This window comes from Pinus tabuliformis, chromosome X (assembly GCF_031772625.1).
Source record: "Pinus tabuliformis cultivar Carrire ecotype Pingquan chromosome X, CPIR1, whole genome shotgun sequence".
Taxonomy (NCBI): Eukaryota; Viridiplantae; Streptophyta; class Pinopsida; order Pinales; family Pinaceae; genus Pinus; species Pinus tabuliformis.
In genome coordinates this window covers 6,600,627-6,622,681 of record NC_142308.1, presented here as the reverse complement: position 1 = coordinate 6,622,681, position 22,055 = coordinate 6,600,627, and the positions used below count along the sequence as shown (strand labels likewise).

The window sequence follows — 22,055 nt, the reverse complement described above, 5'->3', positions numbered from 1 at the left end:
ATTTGTGTCATTAAAAGGCATGTCTTTTGGGTATTAAACAACATTATATTTCTCAATAAAAAGAAATAAAAGGAAGAAATAATGAATAATGATACACAAGCAGACATGTACAAGATGCATGCAAACTTCAAATGATGTGGATAGAAACTAAAAATAGGGAATTGTATTCTGTGTTAGATTGTAAGCACTAGAAGCCATTAAATCTAGAACATCCCGTATTCAGGGTATCCAACCTACAAAACTTTCATGCACATGCTGCATAAGAACATATGACATTAGCATTTTTCTTCAAGGTTCAACACTTTCCTAAACAAACAAATTTGATTGAGAAGATACCATGAAATGAAAATCTAGAGATATGACGTGATTACCAATTAAATAGCTTGTTAACTAGATTCCAAATACAGGGAAATCAAAATGGAGAGCAGACACAGAAATAGAAGCCAATACAAGATTGAATTTCAGTTCTGTGCTAAAAATGATACGAAAACACAAATATGGCTGCATTGAAAGTATTGATGAAAATTTCTAGGTCTTCAAAGTATTGATTGGCATCAGACTACAGAGGAATTTGAAGTAAATAATGGCAAGTCGGAAAACCTGAGGAATTGTCTCTTATTCATCTTGGAAAAGATTTTTGCTGTCGTTTCTCATGCAGGAGATCTCATTGTATTCAACATTCATTTCATCTGGCATGTCAGAAACCCTTAAAAGGGAGCCTAAAATATATTCACGTGTAGTATAACATGCAAAATCTGTTCTTTAAGAAAGCTACCTGCACAGCTGTAACGTTGAAAAATGGAAGTATGGCATATGTCTGTACACTGTCATACATTTGCACAATAAAGTTAAATGCCACGCATTATTGAATAACGGGGGATTAGGATTCATGCTGAGCCCTTAAGAACCCACCAATTGTCTATACTTCCCATTTCACTTTATGATTCAACCTGCCAAGAAATCAATAGCAATTATCATTGCCTGATCAGCGGCTGCAAGAAATTATCTTATGGACAGAATAATTATTCGTTCAGATCTCCGTGAGTTCCACAGCTAATATCTGGAGATGTCCAATGGCAATCCCGGTGGTAGAAAACCTTACAAATAGCCAGAGACCAAAAGTTATACTTATGAACCTCTGCCCGTAAAATGATTGATGTTACCCATAACACGTCAAAAATGACTTTCCACTGACTACATTCAGATTTACTGCTTTTGAAAGCTTTGTCATCCATTATGCCCTTTCCTGTACTCTTGCCGAATGAATCTAATTGCTCTTCTCTTAGCATCCATAAGAGTATTCTTGAACCGATGCAAATCAATACGGACATCTTGTGATTCCAAGTATATCTGTTTTGTTGCTGACCACCCTTGCCTGACTATTTCTGTTGGATTCATCAGTACTGTGTCATTCTCTCTGTATTGGTCACTTAGAGTACTTTCATTTATACCTATCTTATAACCAATGTACTGAAGACCCATCTTCTGTGCAGGATCACCATAGTAGTTGCGAGAAGCCCAATCAGTACCCAGAGGAATGATCTGAATGAACACAGTGCTTGGACGCATAAAGAGGAAATGTGTCAATGCTGCTCCATGTACTCCCATTAAAACATGGCTTGAATTCAGGAGTCTGTATGTTGCCTTCAGGTCAGTAGTTGGAAGCGGCTTCCATAATGTGACATTGAATCCTACTTGCTTAGCCAGTTTCACAAGTTGTTTAAGGTTCAGTATCACTCTGCTTCCATCACGAACAAGAATAACGAGAGCAGGCCTCTTAGTCCCACTAGGATTTTTCTCAGGCAGTCGATAGCCTGGTCTGTAAGCCTTATCAAGTAATGCTCTAAAGTCGAGTATAGTTTCGTTGTTTGGCATTAGAGAGGGATCAATTGTCATTTCATCATGTATAAATACACCCACTGTGACCTCAGGAAAGCAGTGTATCATTGTTTCATTCTCGAAATTGATAACCCTGTATTTGGTCAGTTGATTTAGCACTTCATCATACTTGGTTAGCCACCAGTTGCGACAATCAACATTAACAAGTACAACTTCTCTTTTCAGATGCTGCGATGTGATGTAGAGGGGAATAATGCCGTCGTTGAACTCATGGTACACATTTCCTGTGTATCCTCCAGTACTAAACACAATAGCTGGGACTTCATGCTTAACATCACAGTTCAACACGGAATTATTTTGCACAAGTTTGCTCTGCAAAGTTACCTCATTTACCAAATTCATAACATCATTTTCCCATTTGCGTGTATAAGGCCTTATTTTCTCTTCTATTCCACTGTTATTCTCATTAAAAGCATTCAGCATGAAAAGACTCGAAGTCGCATTCATCTGAACATGACCAAATGCGAAGCAAATGTCAGTTCGAGAATGGGAGCGATCACATACAATTCCTTCACCATATTTATATGCCCCTGGAATCTTAATTCTTTCAGATGTTACCATATGCACCACACTTTTATTACCTGTTACAAGTCCACATGAGAAGTTAGAAAATTCAACAATTTCTAGCTCGTCCTATCAAAACAAAGGCGACAATCTGTGAGCACCAAAACAGATGTGTGTTGAAACTCTACCAAACATTTCCCACTAGACAGCTAATGTCTATATCAAAGTAAAAGGTACAGAAGACGCAAAAAATATCACTGGGTCAGAACATTGTAACCTGAACATTCTAAAGTTCTTCAACATAGAAATTATGCAGAACACAATATAAGAAGCAAGGGTACATGAAAGCAGCAGAGATACTACAAAAGAGTTTTGAAGTACTGTAAATTTCAGTGTATATAGAAGCAAGGTTTGTCGGTTCCACAAGAGAGATTTGCAAGCATTCACTGCTCCACAAAGTAAGTTTTCTGCCATTGCAAACAAGGTTGCAGGTCTGCAATGAATACTTCAGGGTTGCAGGTTATGCAATAGGAAATTCAAAGATACCTGCAAATGGAATGTTTGCATATAGCACATACATAAGTTTGTTGGTGATGCAAACGTGATTTGCAGATTGCAGCTAACCTGTACATAGACAAGCTTGTGGTTATAGAAGTGTTGATTGTACTTGTGGATGTGGGTGCAGAAGTTTGCAGAAGCAGATGTCCCGGTAACTGAACCAGCATAGACTATGTAAGGTTAAGTGACGAATGGAAGTTGTAGAGTCGGATGTATTGTCCATTTAGAGTCCAAGAGCAATTCTGTAACCACTGTGTTATGTACAAAGGTGTACTGTAAACACATTGTAACGATTGATTACACTTGGTACTGGTGGTCTTCTAGTTATTTAAAGATTAAGGTTATCCTTCAGGTTCGATTTCCTAGAAGTCATCCAAATTGTAATTTTATGTGAGTTGAATCAAAGATTGTAGTTGAAGATGGTGAGGCTCTTGCATTTATAATCTAAAACTTAAGTCACAATGTGGTTCTCCAAGTGAGCAATGCCAGATCTTTGAAGCTTGGGATTGATTAATAAATTCGTATGAGTCACAAGATGTCAATATTAGAATTTATCTGAGAAGTAAATCTATCAGATGAAGGTGCAAGATTCAAAGAGTATGTCATTGTCTATTAACTTGTTTAAATCCCTCAAGGAGAAATTTCGTAGCATGTTGATCAAGGATCACGAATAAGAATGATGTGATGACTCTTTTGGAGGCTTGCTTAAGTCTCATGAATCGGTTGTAACTTTGGGGATGCGATCTAGTTTGCCATGCAGAGGGTATGTTCCACCTTGTTGCAAGTGTAAGTTATAAGGAAGAAAAAGGGTTTGGCGTTGGAGGTTCCTACAGCACTATATTCATCAAGCAAAAAACAGGGTGAAGAAGAAGGGAAAGGCATCATACCAAACACTACAAAAGCTATGTTCCTCAAAATGTAATTAGGACAAGAAAGGAAAGAAGAAGATTAGATGTTTTTGTTGTTGAGATTGTTCCTCCTAAAAAAGTGTGGTCCATTATGCATTTTTGGACGCACTCCCTTCAGCAGCACAACACAGCCCCAGGAGATGGGAACTTTGGGAGTTTGGTACAAATCACGAGCATTAAATTGGAAATCTGGTTCGAGATCATACGTGGAACAGATACTGATGGAGATCCATGTAATACCTTTCTTTCACATGTTGGAGGATGTTTACATGTTTAGAGGTGTGTTTTGTTGTTGAGTTCACATATTTGGAGGCATTATTACACGTGGCAGCTGTTCACCATTTGGGGCACTTGTTTACATATTTTGATGCATGTTTTTCCACTGGACAATCACTTTGGGGTGTCTTCACAGTTCTCAGGGCATGAGTTACATATTTGGACATTGGAGGAATTTGTAGAATTTCCACGAAATTCTGATCTGCTGGTATGAACAATCTGAAAACAAATTTTCTTTTCACATAGACACAGAATTTCTCTACCAAATAGCAGCGGAATAGAACAGAAATAAGATGCACAATTTCATACAAGAAACAACACAACTTTCTAGGGAACCCAACAGGAAAAACCCTCGCTTGCTTCAAAATTTTATTGAGGAAAACTAAGCCATAGATCCAATACAAATACAAGCTTGTTTCAATCTGAAAATACAATGATTCTCCTGCATGTCCTAGGCCTGAAACCCCTTCTTGATCACTGATCTTCTTCCTCCTCCTATGCGCACTAGAGGATCCGATTCACTAACGCAAATCCTTAGGAAATAACCTCCTATTACTTAGTGCTGGCTGAGCTACTATAAATTAGGGAATTTCCCTATTTCTATGCGCACTTCAAGAAGAAATTGCCCTCCACAAAAATTTGCACAAGGAAACCTTGGCTCATTCCTCCACAAGCTCTCTTGCTCACAAACTCATGTTCAAGAATAATGAATACAAAGTGTGTCTTCAATCTCCTTATAAGCAATTCGATTTGGCTATTGTTAGTGAGTTTCTATATTAGGAAGTTAAACTGGAGTTTTTCTAGTTAACAAAAGTCAACACACTTAGTTAACTTGATCCTCCTAAAATTTAGGAGGCTAACTCCACTTGAGCATTCAGTTCCCAATTTAACTCACACTAGAGAACAGATAACTCAGTCCTCCACAAAATCGCACTAGTCAAACTGCTTCTTGAACTTGTCCACATCACTGGAACTCATGCATGATTAAGAAGATCACAAATTCAATTCCTTGAATTAAGGCACAAATCAAGGAATCCATTCATTAGCTAATTTCAACAGAATTTCTTACTACCAAGTGTTATCTTGCATTATATGAGGCATATTCTAAATATTTGGAAGCACAATATGGACCTTGATCACATGCTTAAGCAAAGAATGTGTGAATAGTGATTTCCACCTTACTTCTATGAGGTTCTAAGCATCTTTGATGCAGGAATCTTGGTGAATGTGCATGTATGAGAAAATGCCCCACATGGCGAGATGCCACATGGCATGTTAGACTTAGTAAAAACCCTCATTTAGGAATTCTTTCACTTATCTAGAGGAGTGCTAAACATTTGGAGGCAAATTAGTAATCTTACACACATAACGCGGAACAGCCCACCTTATAAGGTGGTATTGAAGGGTTTTATGGCACACTAGATGGTAAAAGCATATTTGAGGAGTGCCTAACCAGATACATGGCATCTAAGCACCTATCGTAGGTCACATGCACATTTTTAAAGGAGTGTCCTGTTGAAATATGGCAACAAGAATATTCCACTTTAATTTGTCCTTGAATTAAATTGTGAATTAAAATCGAATTTAGTCTTAACAGCTACTTGGAAATAATTAATTAATTTATTTTAAATTAATTAGTTGGAGAAATTCAAGTTAGAAGTCTTTCTGAAGTCATGCAAGAGTTATCCCTTAAATTAAGGAGATAAGATTGAGTTATAATTGAGTTGTAATTAGTTAACTCAGTTTACTGAGTTAAGTCCAGTTAAATTAGTTCCAAACAGTTTGAGGAACTAATAGTGAGTTAACAGTGAGTTGATGCATTAATGCACTCAACTAGTGCTACTCCAGTTAACTGAAGATTCCCTCATCAAAAACTCATGGATGTCTATTCTGAGAAAGACCCAGTTGAGATAAATGTTCAAGGACAATGTACTATCAGTTGCATGTGTTTTCTCATGGAGAAAAGTCATGCATGTAGTCAAGGATTCATCCTTGAGGATTGCGTAGTTTTGAAGGAGGGTTTTCCACTTGGTAAAGGAAAATCATCCACAAGGAACAGCGCAAGGAAATAGGAGCTTGGAGGGCAGAGAGGAAGGCTTGAGAGAAGCCAAGACTGCCTGTAAGCATCTATGAGGATTGTACTGAGAGCTGGCTAGTTGTGAGAGCTAAGGCTTTGTATAATTCCTATGTATTTCCACCATGTATGATAATACAATAGTGTGGGGTTTTTAACTATGGCTTTCCCCAAAGTATTTTCATGTGTATTCTGTCACTGATTCTTCTTCTTCTGGTTATATTGTTCAGCTCGATCTTTAAGCTTCCGCAAATTGATAGTAGAAGTAGGTTATAGTATTCTGCTTTGATTTATATTGCATTATCGGGTTAACCTACCATCAGATTTTCTACATGGTATCAGAGCTGGATTTGTAGAAATTTTCTACATGGTATCGGAGCTATGAACAGTATACTGAGAAGAGAATTCAAAGTTTGAAGTTCGGGGTTGCAGGTGAAAATCGAATTCATATCATACTTCAAGGTTGGCCAATGGCGTTCTATGGCTTGAGACTCGAGTATGCCTTGGAAGGTAGCTCGAATTACATAGCATGGAAAGATAGAATGGAGGTTGTATTAGAAGACAATGGCTTGAAGGAATTCATTGATCAAGAAATCCCAAAACCAGCTTCAACTAATGCACAAGAGTTGACTGAGTGGAAGAAGTGTGTGGCGAAGGCGAGATGGATCATCCTTGAGGGAGTTCAAGACCATATTGTCTCGAGTCTCCATGGGAAGGATACTCCATTTTCAATGTGGAAGACATTGAAGGACCTCTACTAGAACAATAGCGACCATAGGAAATTGGCGCTCAAGGATAAGTTTCGAAGAATGAAGATGGAGAAGGGCGATACTATTCCCACATATCTGAACAAGCTCACCACCTGCAGAGATGAGCTTGGCAATGTGGGAATAACTACTTTCGATGATGATATGGTGAGCCTCGCTCTCCTTGGCCTTCTAAAGAGTTGGAATAGCTACCATGACTTTGTGAATGGAAGGGAGAAACTACCGGAGTGGGAACGATTGTGGTCGGATATTATGCAAGAGGAGATCAGGGGGAGCACACGAGATTGTTCTTCATCCAAGAATGATTATGAAGAAAATCTTACCTTAGCAAGTAAGGCAAGGAAAGGGAAGGGGAAGGTGTTAAGTTATGGTATGTTCTATGCTTATAACAGTTTACTTCTTTTTCTTATTATATTCCACCGATTAGCAATCACATGTACATAAAGTAAAGTGCAGATAGAACATTAAACGATCGACAGAAAACAAGCCAAGACAAGAGACACAAGATGTGGCGGCTAGCCAGGGACAAACCCCACAATGTGTGGGGAAACCCTTTGATCAAATCTTCTTTTATCTTCAATAATTCAGCAGAGAGAAATAGTACAATAAATCTGATTCATATCAGCAGTAGCAAACCCTAGATCAGTAGCATCAGCATTAGCGGCTTCATTATCAAACTAGGGCAGACCATATCTCACAAACCGACAGTCGGATTGATTTCATTCCACCACCAAAAGTTTTGGCTTCTAGAGGAGGTTCAGATGAACCTACAGCGCAGTTCAGATGAGGAGATCTTCTAGGCCACGCAAGTCAATCTTTACTTCTGCAGTTGCAGCTTCAGTTTCAGCAGTTTCCGGCTTCAAACTAGGGCAGTCGATATCTTGCAAACCGTTCGTCGGATTGACTTCATTCCACCACCAAAAGTTGCGGCTTTCAAAGGAGGTTCAGATGAACCTACAGCGCAGTTCAAATGAGGAGATATTCTAGGCCACGCAAGTCAATCTTTACTTCTGCAGTTGCAGCTTCAAATTCCACAGTTTTCGGCTTCACATGTGTGAGAGAGAGAGACCCATTTCAGCGCAGTAGAGAAGAGACTCATATCTGCGCAGTAGAGAGAGAGAGATGTGATGAGATGAGTGAGTCCAAATGAGGAAAAGTCCTCTTATATTTATACACAACGTTGGTGGGTGAATAGATGCGACTGTTGGGCTTCTGAGCCTACATGAGTTGTAGGTCGGCTTGATAATAATTCCATAATCAAAATAAATTCATATCTCCATGAATACTTATCGGAATTGGATGATCTTTATATCAATCCTACACCTCTCGACGAGAGGAATCTAATAAAAGTATTATTAGCCATGAATAAGATGACCCACGTGAAGTTTTGCCCTGGTTTCCAATTTTAACACTCCCTCTCAACCATGGAGAACTTCATCTGCAATCTGTCTATCGGTCGTTACTATTCATCCATCAAATGCATTGCCTTATACAACCTGACCCTTGCCCTGCTATGCTCTATTTTGCCTGTTCTGCTTTGTCTTGTTCTGCCCTGCACTGATCTGTACGGTTTTGTTCTGTTCTGCTCTGCTCTTGCATTGTTCTGTTCTACTCTGCTTTTGTCCGAATTATGAAGAAGAAGAAATGATCGAGGATGTATCATACTGACTCAAAGTCAGTCTCAGAGTATGTACCACTGGTCCCAGACCAGTCTCAACCAACCCAAAGTCAGTGTCATAGTGAGTACAACTTCAATGGTCCCAGACCAATATCATCCTCCACTGACTCAAAGTCAGTCTCAGAGTATGTACCACTGATCCCAGACCAGTCTCAATCGACCCGAAGTTAGCGTCATAGTATGGTACAACTCCTACCACTGGTCCCAGACCAGTATCATTGATCCTAGATCAATGGAGGTCATCCTAGCGTAGGGAGTACGGTAGTTACAACGATGCGTCCATCGGTACTACTATGGCCCCTAACTTCATTTCCCTGCTCATTGATCAGATGAGAGGTACTTCCCATGAGTCCCAGACTGCATGGGTAGGATGCCTCAACAGGAGAACTAATCAATCATGTCCTCACAGGAGAACACATCAATCCTGCTACAATTGCCATGGAGAACACATCAATCCAGGCCTCACAGGAGAACACATCAATCCTGTTACAATTGCCATGGAGAACACATCAATCCAAGCCTCACAAGAGAACACATCAATCCTGCTACAATTGCCATGGAGAACACATCAATCCAGGCTGTAGGTTCCATCCTTGTGAAGCCACAAGGGCTATGATCAAGCGGATGGTCGTATATCTGGCAACAGGTGCAAATATCTCATCATAGTCTATACCTTCCTTTTGGGAGAAACCTCGAGCAACAAAACGAGCCTTATACTTTTCCGTGCTTCCGTCTGCTGCATGCTTTATCTTGTAAAGCCATTTGGAAGTAACAACAATCTTGTCCTGGGGTCTGGGAACTACTTCCCAAACATCATTTTTTATGATAGACTCATATTCTTCGGTCATAGCATCCTTCCATACTTGATGCTTGACGGCATCTGAGAATGACGAAGGCTCATTTTGTATGATCGTGCTCATGATGGTCAGATATCCTTGATACCTATTAGGTTTCTTACTTTCACGAAAGGTTCCTCGGGGTGCAGCACGTCCTTCAGCATCATCAAGTAACCCTTTAAGCCATGAAGGCCTCTTCCTAGAAGAGGAAGGCTCATATGGAGGAGGATCAATTGGATCCATGGGTTCTTCTACATCAGGCATTGATTCATCATCCTTTTCTTTCGGTTCCCTAGTGTCGGCTTCTTGAGAGCTACTCAAAGTCAGCAGATTGTCCACCTTGCTGAGAGCCATATCTTTGTCAAAGGTGACATCATGACTAATCACGACTTCCCTTTGACCGGTGGTGAACATTTCTTCAGGAGTTTAGGAACCCAATGCTTGATGAGGGCATCGATTTTGTACATATACGGCGGTGATTGTAGTTTCAGCCCATAGAAATCTTGGAAGTCTTTGATCATGTAGCATGGCCCGGACAGCTTCCATCATCGTGTGGTTCTTCCTTCCCACCACACCATTCTGCTCAGGAGTATGTGGTGTAGTAGTCTCCCTCTTAATGCCAACCTCAGGTATGCCTGAGTAAACCAATCGTAATATATCGGAGGTCTTGCTTTGGCTTGAGGGGAATGGTCCCCTTTTGAGCTTTCCTTTGGCACATCCTGGACATACACCTTCTTTCTCTACTTGGAATTCGGGCATCCCTGTTACCATCTGTCTTACATCGGGTAGAGCTTTGTAATGAAGGTGGGCAAACCTCCGATGCCAAAGTTCGGACTAAAGAGTTGTGTTACAAGACATGACACCTAGCGAACTTCCATCGACCTGATATAATGAATCAACACTAAACCCAAGAGTAAAGGCATATTTAACATTATTTTTCCATATACATACCTTGCCATCGCTGAAGGTTACCTTGTAGCCTCTGTCTTCCATTGCCAAGATGGACACTAGGTTCCTTTTGAGGTCAGGTGCATTTAATACATCCTAGAATTTCTAGCCTTCTTGAATGCTTGTCCTCTTCCTTGATTCCCAGCTCTCCTCTTACCTTTGCTGTTGAATTTGTCATTCCTTTGATTGCCATCAGAGGGATTTCGAGTTGCACCACTGCATACTGTACCATGCTTCTCTAATCATGATTATCATCATGCTGCCCATGTCCATGATTTTATCCATCATAATGCTGCTCAAACTAGTGTGCATCATCATCATGCTATCCTATATGTCCATGATCTCATGTTGCCCTTTATGTCCATGATCTCATTCATCATGATGCTCATGATCTCATACATAGTGACTTGCTTTATCGCAAATGTAACATCGTCATTTTCTTCTAGCCTTAGGTCCAGCCTTTCCTTTTGATTTAGTCTCGGAATTATTTCTTTTCTTTGCATGAGAAGAAAAGGCAGCAAGAGGACCTTTAGGCATGGGCATTTCTTGCACTTCTTCCCTTGTTTCTTCTTGAATGCATCTAGCCATTAATTCCCCGAAACCAGGAATTACATTATTGTTCAGAAGAGTAGTCCTGAACACATACCATTCAGATGGTAATCCTCCGAGAGTTGTGAGTGCCATTTCTCTGTCAGTAATGGTTTCCCCAATAGATAGGAGATCGTTCTTGATCTCGGTGATTCTTAAGAAGTATGCTTGCATACTTTCATCTTTACCCTTCTTGATTTCCCTCAACTTATTTCTAAGAAACAAAACTTGATTTGCATCATTAACTTTAAATAACTCACCAGTCTATCGTAGATTTCCTTGGAGGTGTCTAGATCAGAGATGTAGGCCACCAAGTGCTTGTCGATAGAGTCCCGGATGATCTTCTTTGTTTTGACTTCTCCATTTTTCCATTTGTTCCAGGCAGCAACAGATGCATTTGATGAAGGCTCAACAATATTGCCTCTTACATGGTCCAGCACTCCTTGATCTTCAAGGGTTAGATCGCTAGACATCTTCCATCCGTGATAGTCAGCTTTCTCACGGAGCTTGTCTTCGGTAGGAAAGAGTGTTGAGGACCCCATAGTTCTTTTAAGATAGCCTTGCCAATCTTCTCTTCAATGATTGCTCTTGCTCTTGCTTGGGCTTTGTCTTCTCCTCAGCTCCGATACCATGTTAAGTTATGGTATGTTCTATGCTTATAACAGTTTACTTCTTTTTCTTATTATATTCCACCGATTAGCAATCACATGTACATAAAGTAAAGTGCAGATAGAACATTAAACGATCGACAGAAAACAAGCCAAGACAAGAGACACAAGATGTGGCGGCTAGCCAGGGACAAACCCCACAATGTGTGGGGAAACCCTTTGATCAAATCTTCTTTTATCTTCAATAATTCAGCAGAGAGAAATAGTACAATAAATCTGATTCATATCAGCAGTAGCAAACCCTAGATCAGTAGCATCAGCATTAGCGGCTTCATTATCAAACTAGGGCAGACCATATCTCACAAACCGACAGTCAGATTGACTTCATTCCACCACCAAAAGTTTTGGCTTCTAGAGGAGGTTCAGATGAACCTACAGCGCAGTTCAGATGAGGAGATCTTCTAGGCCACGCAAGTCAATATTTACTTCTGCAGTTGCAGCTTCAGTTTCAGTAGTTTCCGGCTTCAAACTAAGGCAGTCGATATCTTGCAAACCGTTCGTCGGATTGACTTCATTCCACCACCAAAAGTTGCAGCTTTCAAAGGAGGTTCAGATGAACCTACAACGCAGTTCAGATGAGGAGATCTTCTAGGCTACGCAAGTCAATCTTTACTTCTGCAGTTGTAGCTTCAAATTCAACAGTTTCCGGCTTCACATGTGTGAGAGAGAGAGACCCATTTCAGCGCAGTAGAGAGAGAGAGATGTGATGAGATGAGTGAGTCCAAATGAGGAAAAGTCCTCTTATATTTATACACAATGTTGGTGGGTGAATAGATGCGACTGTTGGGCTTCTGAGCCTACATGAGTTGTAGGTCGGCTTGATAATAATTCCATAATCAAAATAAATTCATATCTCCATGAATACTTATCGGAATTGGATGATCTTTATATCAATCCTACACCTCTCGACGAGAGGAATCTAATAAAAGTATTATTAGCCATGAATAAGATGACCCACGTGAAGTTTTGCCCTGGTTGCCAATTTTAACAGAAGGCTTCCCATTTCAAATCGAATTCTTCTCATGGAGGGAAGAAGGGTGACATTTCTAAAGTAAGATGCTTTAATTGTCACAATATGGGACATTATGCGACTAATTGCCCATCAAAGAAGTCCAAGAAGGGATCCTCGGAAGGATCGAAAGGTGAGGCATTAGCCTCTCAGTTCGAAATGGACTTTACCCTCATCGCATGCATGGTGTCATCGATGATGGGTTGTGTCTGGTATCTTGACAGTGGAGCCTCATCCACATGACCAGTGATAAAAGTTTATTCAGTGCCTTGGAGGAGAAAGACCTTAAGATGCGCATAGAGATGGATGACGACGAAATGTATAGTGTTTCAGGAGTGGGCATGGTTGCTTTTTAGAGGGAGCATGGAGCTCCTCTCACCTTGACATATGTGATGTATGTGCCTGGACTGAAGAAGAACTTGGTATCGATCGTGATGTTGGAGGACAAAGGCTACGATGGTGTCTTCAGTAAAGGAAAGGTGTTCCTAAGACACAAAGCCACGGGTGAGACCAAGAGGATAGGGATTCAGGTGAAGAATCTCTATAAACTAGAGGTAGATGATTGTGCAGCATTGAGTATGAAAGTAGAATTGGTGCAAAGCCAAGACATTGGCAAGTTGTGGCACAGGTGGTTGGGCCATTTGCATCATGGGGCTTTGAAGATAATGCAACAGATATCCACAGGACTTCCCAAAGGTAAACTTGAGCAAGTTGACACATGCAAAGGTTGTACCTTGGGAAAGTACACCAAGTTTTCCTTTCATGATCGAGACAGTTGAGCAGAGGCTATCTTAGAGTGAGTTCATACTTATTTGTGTGTGCCATTCTCGACGGCATCCACAGCAAAGCAAAGGTATTATGTGATTTTCATTGATGACTATTCTCGTAAATGTTGGATTCATTTCATGCAAAAGAAAGACCAAACTTTCACAAGGTTTGTGAGTTCAAATCTTTGTTCGAGAAAGTGTCAGGGAAGAAGATCAAGACCCTGAGAAGCAACAACGGTGGAGAATATGTCTCTCAAGAGTTTAAGGACTTCTATGCAGTGGAAGGAATTAAACGAGAGTTGTGAGCACCTCATAACCCACTGCAGAATGGGGTGTCCGAGAGGAAGAACAGAACTATTGTAGGGGCAGCACGAGCAATGCTGCATGACCAAGGCCTACCACTTCACTTGTGGGCTGAGGCATGCAACACAACAGTCTATTTGCAGAATAGAAGCCCGCATCGCATACTGGGATGAGACATCGGAGGAAGCTTTCTCTGGTAAGAGACCATATGTGGGTCACTTCAGGATCTTTGGCTCATCGGTATATTGCCATGTCACAAAGGATGCACGAAAGAAGCTTGCCGATAGCAGATTTGGGGATATTTGTGGGGTACACTGATGTCTGATACACCTCACAACTATCGGGTGTACTTGCCTACCAGTCGGAGGACAATGGTTCACAGAGATCTCAAGTTTGATGAGCAAAAGGCCATGCGAGTTTCCCTTGAGAGGGAGCTCCAACTACAAGTTGTGGAGGAACTGTTGGTTCCTAAGGAGGAGGAGCCTCAGACTGATGCGGAGCAGCCGCATGCAGAGGTTCCAGGAGTGGAGACATCCACTCAAGCAGAGTCTTCCAGAGATGGATGAAAGCACACAAGAGAAGCTGACAGATTGTTGGAGGATGCGAGAGAGAATGTGGGAGCACCATCTTCTCAACGCAGACAGAGGAGGTCACCTGAGAGGTACACTAGATACATGGCCCTTGCTGGGGAATGTGTTGAGACCGAGCCATCTTCCTTTGAGGAAGCAGTGCAGCAACTGATTTGGGTTGATGCTATGGTGGAGGAGTATGACTCCATAGTTCGTAACAGTGTTTGGGACGTGGTTCCGAGACCGGAGAACAAGTCAGTTGTGAGTTCCCGTTGGCTTTACAAGGTAAAGCAAGTTGTTGATGGTAGTGTGGAGAAGCATAAGGCAAGATTTGTTGCCTGTGGCTTTTCACAGGTCGAGAGGATCATGTTGCTGCAGTATATTTCGACAGAGGAGCAAGATGCTAACATTTTGACAAAGGCATTGTCAAAGTGTAAATTCGAGTTCCATAGAGACAGGATCGAGGTGGCAGATAATCCCTTTCTTGTTGAGAGGAAGTGTTGAAATATGGCAACAAGAATATTCCAATTTAATTTGTCCTTGAATTAGATTGTGAATTAAAATCGAATTTAGTCTTAACAACTACTTAGAAATAATTAGTTAATTTATTTTAAATTAATTAGTTGGATAAATTCAAGTTAGAAGTCTTTTTGAAGTCATGCAAGAGTTATCCCTTAAATTAAGAAGATAAGATTGAGTTATAATTGAGTTGTAATTAGTGAACTCAATTTATTGAGTTAAGACGAGTTAAATAGTTCCAAACTATTTGAGGAACTAATAGTGAGTTAATAGTTAGTTGATGCATTAATGCACTCAACTAGTGCTACTCCATTTAACTGAAGATTCCCTCATCAGAAACTCATGCATGTCTATATTGAGAAAGACCCAGTTGAGATAAATGTTCAAGGACAATGTACTATCAGTTGCATGTGTTTTCTCATGGAGAAAACTGATGCATGCAGTCAAGGATTCATCCTTGAGGATTACTTAGTTTTGAAGGAGGGTTTTCCACTTGGTAAAGGAAAATCATCCACAAGGAACAACGCAAGGAAATAGGAGCTTGGAGGGCAGAGAGGAAGGCTGGAGAGAAGCCAAGATTTCCTGTGAGCATCGGTGAGGATTGTACTGAGAGCTAAGGATTTGTATAATTCCTATGTATTTCCACCATGTATGATAATAAAGTAGTGTGGGGTTTTAGCTGAGACTTCCCCAAAGTATTTTCATGTGTATTGTGTCATTGATTCTTCTTCTTCTGGTTATATTGTTCATTTCAATCTTTAAGCTTCCGCAAATTGATAGTAGAAGTAGGTTATAGTATTCTGCTTTGATTTATATTGCATTATCGGGTTAACCTACCATCAGATTTTCTACATGTCCTTCATTGGAAGAGTATATATTTACTTGTTGACAATCCTAGAAGGCTAAAAGCATGGAATTAGCACAAGAACAAAGGAGTGCTCCAACTTTTGAGCATTGTATGGCATACTTCATGGTGAAAGGAGGGGTTATGGTAGATTTGATGGCTAAAAATAAATGCTCATATGTTGAGGAGTGTCCCCACTTTGGAGATGTGTAGCAGTATCTTATGGAAACTTTTGAGGGAGTGCTTCACTTATAGGATTGACAAATGGCATCAAGAAAGCATATAACAGTTCCCCCAAGTCTAAAGAAGCTAATAGATGAGGAGCGCCCTGCATGAGAGAAGGATATGTTCCCTTGCGGACCTATTTCAACCACCATTCTTTGATGGATTTCTTCACCCACAATGAGTACCCTACTCCAAGGAGATTCCAAGACTCTTATTGATATTTATTATTATTTCTTGGAGGAAAAGATGGATCCATGACTTTCTAGAGTATTCTTTAAATAGATTTGCTCTCATTTGAAAGGTAGAAGTTCAAGAGGAGGAAAACCACCCTGAGGCCAAGTAAAATGTATTTTTGCAGGTGAGGGAGGAAGGGCTTGACAAATTGGAGGGTCCACCTTCTTTTCTCACAGATTTATTGTGTATTTAAGGCTACCATATCTTTTTGTAAAGACCTGTTTTTCTTATCATAATGGATTGTTCTTTGCTGGAAGAGAAGGTTGAAGTGTGCTTTATAAACCTTCTTTGCTCCATTGATATCAGATTTGAGTTATGATGTATTAAGGGTTTTTTTTTTCATTCAATATAAGGTTGTATCTTTCACTCTAACATCATCTTTGATACTTCATGTGGCTGCAAGAAGTTTATGGATGTATTGTTGTGTCTCTCTTGAATATCTCATGTAGTAGTTACATATATATCAAATCTGTCAATGACTGATAATACTTGCTGTTTGGTGGTTTTCTCACATCTGCATCTACTTTCAAGTTTCATTTCATATGGATATCCCTTTGCCCAAGGACGAGGCACTAGGTCTCGCTTGGATTCTGACATATTATCTTAAGAAGCAAGATAATTCCATTCTACAAATTTGGTTATAATATCAGAACTTAAAGGGCAGATTTGTAGTCTTATTAGGGATTCCTCCCTTGTGCTGGAGGACATCTAGCCTAAAATGAGGAGGATGATCACCCGCATGACAATAGGTGATGTCCTCACGTTGCCCTAGGGTTTGTACTTGATGAGGACTTATCTTTTGAAGTGCAGATTTTAGAAGTAAAGGAGAGAGGAGAATTTGAAGAAAGAACGCCTGATGTATTCTACTGAGAAGAATAAGGAAGAAGGTAATGTGACTTCTAGCAACAATTCAACCAAATTGTTTTTACTATTTAGTGATGACATGGATAATCTCAAATTGGATGAGTGCTATTTAGCACATATACCTGAAACCTTCTCCAGAATGCTAGTGCTTGGATTTGGGCACTATTCAACACATGAAGTCTAAGAGGAGTTGGTTTGTGGGGTATGAGATAGTAGCACAGCTGCACATGGTAGGTATGTCACCGTGGGGGACAACAACAGCCATTAGATAATTGGGTAAAATGGTTTTCTTCTTATTGATGTCCGATAGCACTTATAAAGAGATACACAATGTCTTCTATTTTTCCACCATGGCCAAAAACCTATTGGTAATTAACAAAATTGCAAATGCAGGACGGATTCTGCAATTCAGCTTTATTAAGCACTTCAACTCTATTAATTGCACTCTCATGAAACGGGAAAAAGAAATGTTTCCAGAGAAATGAGGGATGATATTTTGAGGAACTTTTGTCAGGTTGTGCTGCTAGTAGCGTTGGGAACTGCTATTGATGAAGTGGTGAAAGTGGACAGTTAGCCTAACAAATATAAACATGCAGAAACACAATGTTTGGAGACTTCGAGAAAGGACCATCTTGTGCAAGACCTGGATTTATATTCATCAGCCATGTTGAGCATTTGTGAATGGTGCATTCTGGAAATGCAACAATGATTTCCTTTCTCGGAGGATGGAATGTGAAGAGCCAAAGGGAAAATGGCGCGTAGTTTCTAGAATTGGCTCTTAAAATATATCAATGAGGCTACAGAATTGACTCGGTTTGCAAAAAACTCATGTAATACAAAAATATAAAAAATTACGCAAACTTTGATCTAAGCAAAAGTCAGGAAAACACAGAACATAAAATAAGCCAAGAAAACTCACTTTCTGGGTTATATAAAGGAGGTGATCTTTTCTACCCCAACAATTGCACACTAGGTAAGCTATTACTTCTCGGTTAGAGTTTGATTTTCGAGTACTCATGAGTCAAACTTGTGTCCCAAGTACTCATGAGTTAAACAAGTTCCTTGGGATGACAGGTTTGACTTGCCACCAAATTCAATTGACTCACTTTGATAGGCAAGCCATGTTTAACCTACAACTCCAGGTCAAACCTGATAGTTCGGGTAACACCGAAATGGAGTTAGTACACTCAAAACAGTTGTAGATTGATGTATGTATGGTCATATGGTCGAGCAAGGCACTTCAGTACCTTATAGATGACTGCTCTAGAAATACATATATGTATTTTCTTGGGAAAAAATTAAAACCATGGAGATGTTTAAGTCATTTATAGCCTTTGAGCGAAGCAGATTGGTAAGTAGCTCAAGAAGTGTGGATGTGAAAATCGAGCTAAGGAAACTTCAAAAGCTTCAAAAAAAATTTGCACGGTAGAATGAATCAAATTGGAGTATGTTGTCTCATATCCTATGTTTTTATATAGGAACCATTTTAACGCTCCTGCTTTGTTTAGACATCATTGTATCTAACAGTCCCATTGACCTAATTCAGTTGTCATTTTCTGGACATTAATAGATTGATCTTATCTTATCGTATCTGCAGCTCACTGGCATGGTGAAGAGGAAGAATAGAAGCTTCCTTGAAAGTGCACGGTGGATGCTCAATAGTATTGCCAATTTTCTTTTGGGCAATGATTAGAGCAATTGTGGCTTTTGTAATGCAGACTTCCCATTGTTGCATTTTAGAAGAAGAGTGCCTTTGAAGTATTGAACAAGAGGAAGCCGAGTGTTAAACATTTGAAGACTTTTGGTTGTCCTGTGTATGCACATGTGCTAGACGAGAAGAGAGAACAAGAAGAGTGTGAAATGCATAATTTAGGGTGCAATTTGGACTAAAAGGATTATTGGCTTTATGACCCTGATAAGCACACAATCATCGCAAGCTGAGATGTAATTTTGTCAAGGGACCTATTTTGAAAAAGGAAGTTGGAGTGTTGGAGATGGAGAATAAACAGAGAGCACTTGGAGCATTGGGTTTCGAATCTGATGAAGTTGTAAAGTCCTCACGACAGGGGCAAATTGGTGTTGGAGCGGGAATTCCATGAAGATCACGTGGAGGAATACAAACCGATGGAGAGTGGAATGTTACTAGGGAAAATGAGGAATTGGAAGGTAGGCAAAGTCGCAGGCCCATGGATATGGAGAAATTAGCTTTGCAGTAACCTGCATGGTTAAGAGGACTGACTTGATCGCAGAACCCTGCAGAAAAGGCAATTGAATCACATGCTTTTATGTAGAAGGATTTGAGTTAATAATTGTGGCAAAGGCACTTGGATATAAGTGCAAGGATGGCTTCAATGTTGTGGACCATGACGGTCCTTAAGTCCATTGTTTGTAAATATTAGATTGAGCGGGATTGTTGTAAATAATGTGATCCAAATATTTACGATGTTTCAGTATAAATATTTCAATGTTTGTCTAGAGAAAAAGTATTTTAAATGTTAGCGGAAGCAAAGTTTGTGGGTTGTGAAATGACAATTTTGCAGCCATTCACGGCTATGCAAAGTAAATTTGCAGGTATCCAATGAAAGTTGGGGTCTGCAATAGGTGCTTGAAGGTTGTGGGTTCTGCAATGCGAACTTAACTAATGCTACAAGCGGAAGGCTTGTAGATGGCACAAACATATGTTTATAGGGGCTGCAAAGGTGTTTTGTGGATTATTGCAAAACAGTAAAGGGGCAAGCTTGAAGGTGCATAAGTGTTGATCCATTCAGGAATGTGAACTTGGGAGCACGTTGATGTATTAGAAATGTTAGCAGATCTGGTTGTATGGGCCACTGAACCTACACGGACGGTGAAAGGTTAACCACAGGAAGTTTTGTACATATTGTTAGGGTAGGTGCAAATCTGGTTTACAGAAAATTTATAATATTTCGGAAGGTTTATCTTTCCTGGAAACACTCTGTTCTATAGCTGTGGGTTGTGGCATACGATTGCAGTTATGCTTCCTACTCACGCAATGAACGATCTTCGACATGAACAAAGACAAGTTATACTTCAATTTTCACCATGCTATAAAACAGTCCTTCCTATGAATTGCAAATAAGTTACAAAAAAATCGTTCGGTAATATTTACAGATCATAAGGTGGAATTGGGTTGAGAAAAGGGAAGCTTCAAAGAATGCTTCATTCGTCATAAACTTTCCAATCTGAGAGAAAAATGAACTAAGTTTCGTTTAGGCGGTTCGACAACGGTAAAAACTCGGCTCAATTTAGGGCCATGGTAGAAAGTTTATAGCAAATAACTTAGTAGTTTTCCTTACCTTTGAACAGAGATCGTTTCAAGATATAGTTGGTTAAATTTGATGGAGGGACACTTCACAATGGCAGATAAATCAACATAATATGAACTAGCAGAGACAAAATTAAAATTTAGGTAACAATTTCCCTTTCATAGTGTGACTTTGCACAGAAATAGCTCAAACTTTCTTTCAAGAGATGATAAGTTTTCCTAAATGAAATTAATTTTGAGCAAAATAAGATTATGAAAACTTATTTAAACTGCTGCAACAGGTACCATAAATATAACAAACTGTCTTGATAATTTGCAACGACTTAATTTTTCTATTATGATTTCTTCCAAAAATATTTCTATTATTCAAAATAATAGATATCAAATTGAATATTACATGTCAAATTTCCCCAGACGAAATTTATGCGATAATTGATCGATCGCTATTTGAGCTTATATCGATTTTTATAGCTTTAAAGAAGTTTCCAATAAAAGAACTAGGCATATCGGGTAAATCTTTAGTCACATTAAATGTCCGTAATATCGGTGAACTTTTAGATGAACTAAAGCCGATTTGAGAAAAATGGGCATAAATTTTGATGCCTCAGGTGGTTTAGTTGAATACCCGCCATTCTTGGAATCCTTTAAGCCCCAACACAATTTCTTAAATACAAAAAGCAACTCACCTGCGGGGAAAGAATCTATTGGATTTACGGTAGAATGCTTATGATTCATGGATGAATTCTGGATTTCTTGAGGCTCTTCTACAGTGTCCAGCACTGCAAGAGGCTGGACATCCGGCTTCGTTGCCTTTGCATTTATGTCTGAAAAAAACAGAAGCACAAATTATGACACTAAAATGACTCACAAAGAATTCAAACGATTGCAAGGCAAGAAAACTCACATTCAAAATGTGAAGGAAGAGCAGATTGCTGGCCAAAGAAGATGACGAAGCCGATGGCTACGATTGTCGCCGCCAGTAGAAATCGCTTGGATGACACAGGTTTCTTCATCTTGTGCGGATCGAACTTGGAACACACGCTCTGCTCAGATTCAGTCGGCATTGATTGAACAAAATCTTTGCGTCATTTCCGAACGATCTTTTCATCTCTGTTATCTGTGAGTCGCTTTCTTTCCTTTCAGTTAACTTTGGAATCCATTGGTGACGAGTTGAACGTTTCTCACGCTTATGACGTGGCGGTTCGTTATTGGACCAACTGGAAAGAATGTCAACAAATTTAACTGCTGTATTACAAACACCGCCGACCTTTTATGTAGTGCGCCGCGTTTCCTGTAATTGAAGATCGCGTTTGGAATACATCCAAACCTAAATCTCTCTTTCACGTGGTAGGGATCCTTAATTACTAATATTTATATATAGCAGAATGTTAAATAATTATATTTATAATTATGTTTTTCGGTATATAAGAAAAGAAACCACCTAGGTTCAAGTGAGGCTGGTATAAAGAAATTAGTGTTTGTTTAAACTATTGGGAGATCCACGAGAATGTTGCATTGCAAAATATTAATGACATTAAAAATATTGTTACTTTAAGTTCAAAGAAAAAATATGGTGTGAGAAAGATTTAGCAGCTAAAAGAAAATTAAGATATTATAAGGAGGTCATTAATCCCATTTTAAAAGATCAAAAGTATCTCTGTGTGCTAACTAGTTCAAAGAAAAAAATTAATATAGCCAAGATTAGAACGAACTCTCATGAGCTCCATAGTG

The 22,055-nt window shown here is 39.6% G+C and overlaps 1 protein-coding gene across 1 annotated transcript; it reads right to left on the bottom strand.

The window, feature by feature from the left end:
- Nucleotides 1–584: 584 nt before the first annotated feature.
- On the bottom strand, nucleotides 585–21,488 carry LOC149138006 (xylan glycosyltransferase MUCI21-like). The gene is made up of 3 exons (XM_089449689.1): nucleotides 21,229–21,488; nucleotides 21,011–21,148; nucleotides 585–2,480 (listed from the first exon to the last, which is right to left on the bottom strand). Exons 1-3 carry the CDS (start codon nucleotides 21,386–21,388, stop codon nucleotides 1,228–1,230), a joined length of 1,551 nt encoding a protein of 516 aa, XP_089305815.1. The 5' UTR covers nucleotides 21,389–21,488; the 3' UTR covers nucleotides 585–1,227.
- Nucleotides 21,489–22,055: the final 567 nt, after the last annotated feature.

Excerpts from the sequence above, each read along its gene's own strand:
- LOC149138006 (XM_089449689.1), bottom strand. The coding sequence starts at position 21,388 with ATGCCGACTGAATCTGAGCAGAGCGTGTGTTCCAAGTTCGATCCGCAC. Across the intron at positions 21,149-21,228 it reads TCTTCCTTCACATTTTGAAT|ACATAAATGCAAAGGCAACG; the intron begins GTGAGTTTTCTT and ends TGTTTTTTTCAG. Across the intron at positions 2,481-21,010 it reads AATAGATTCTTTCCCCGCAG|GTAATAAAAGTGTGGTGCAT; the intron begins GTGAGTTGCTTT and ends GACTTGTAACAG.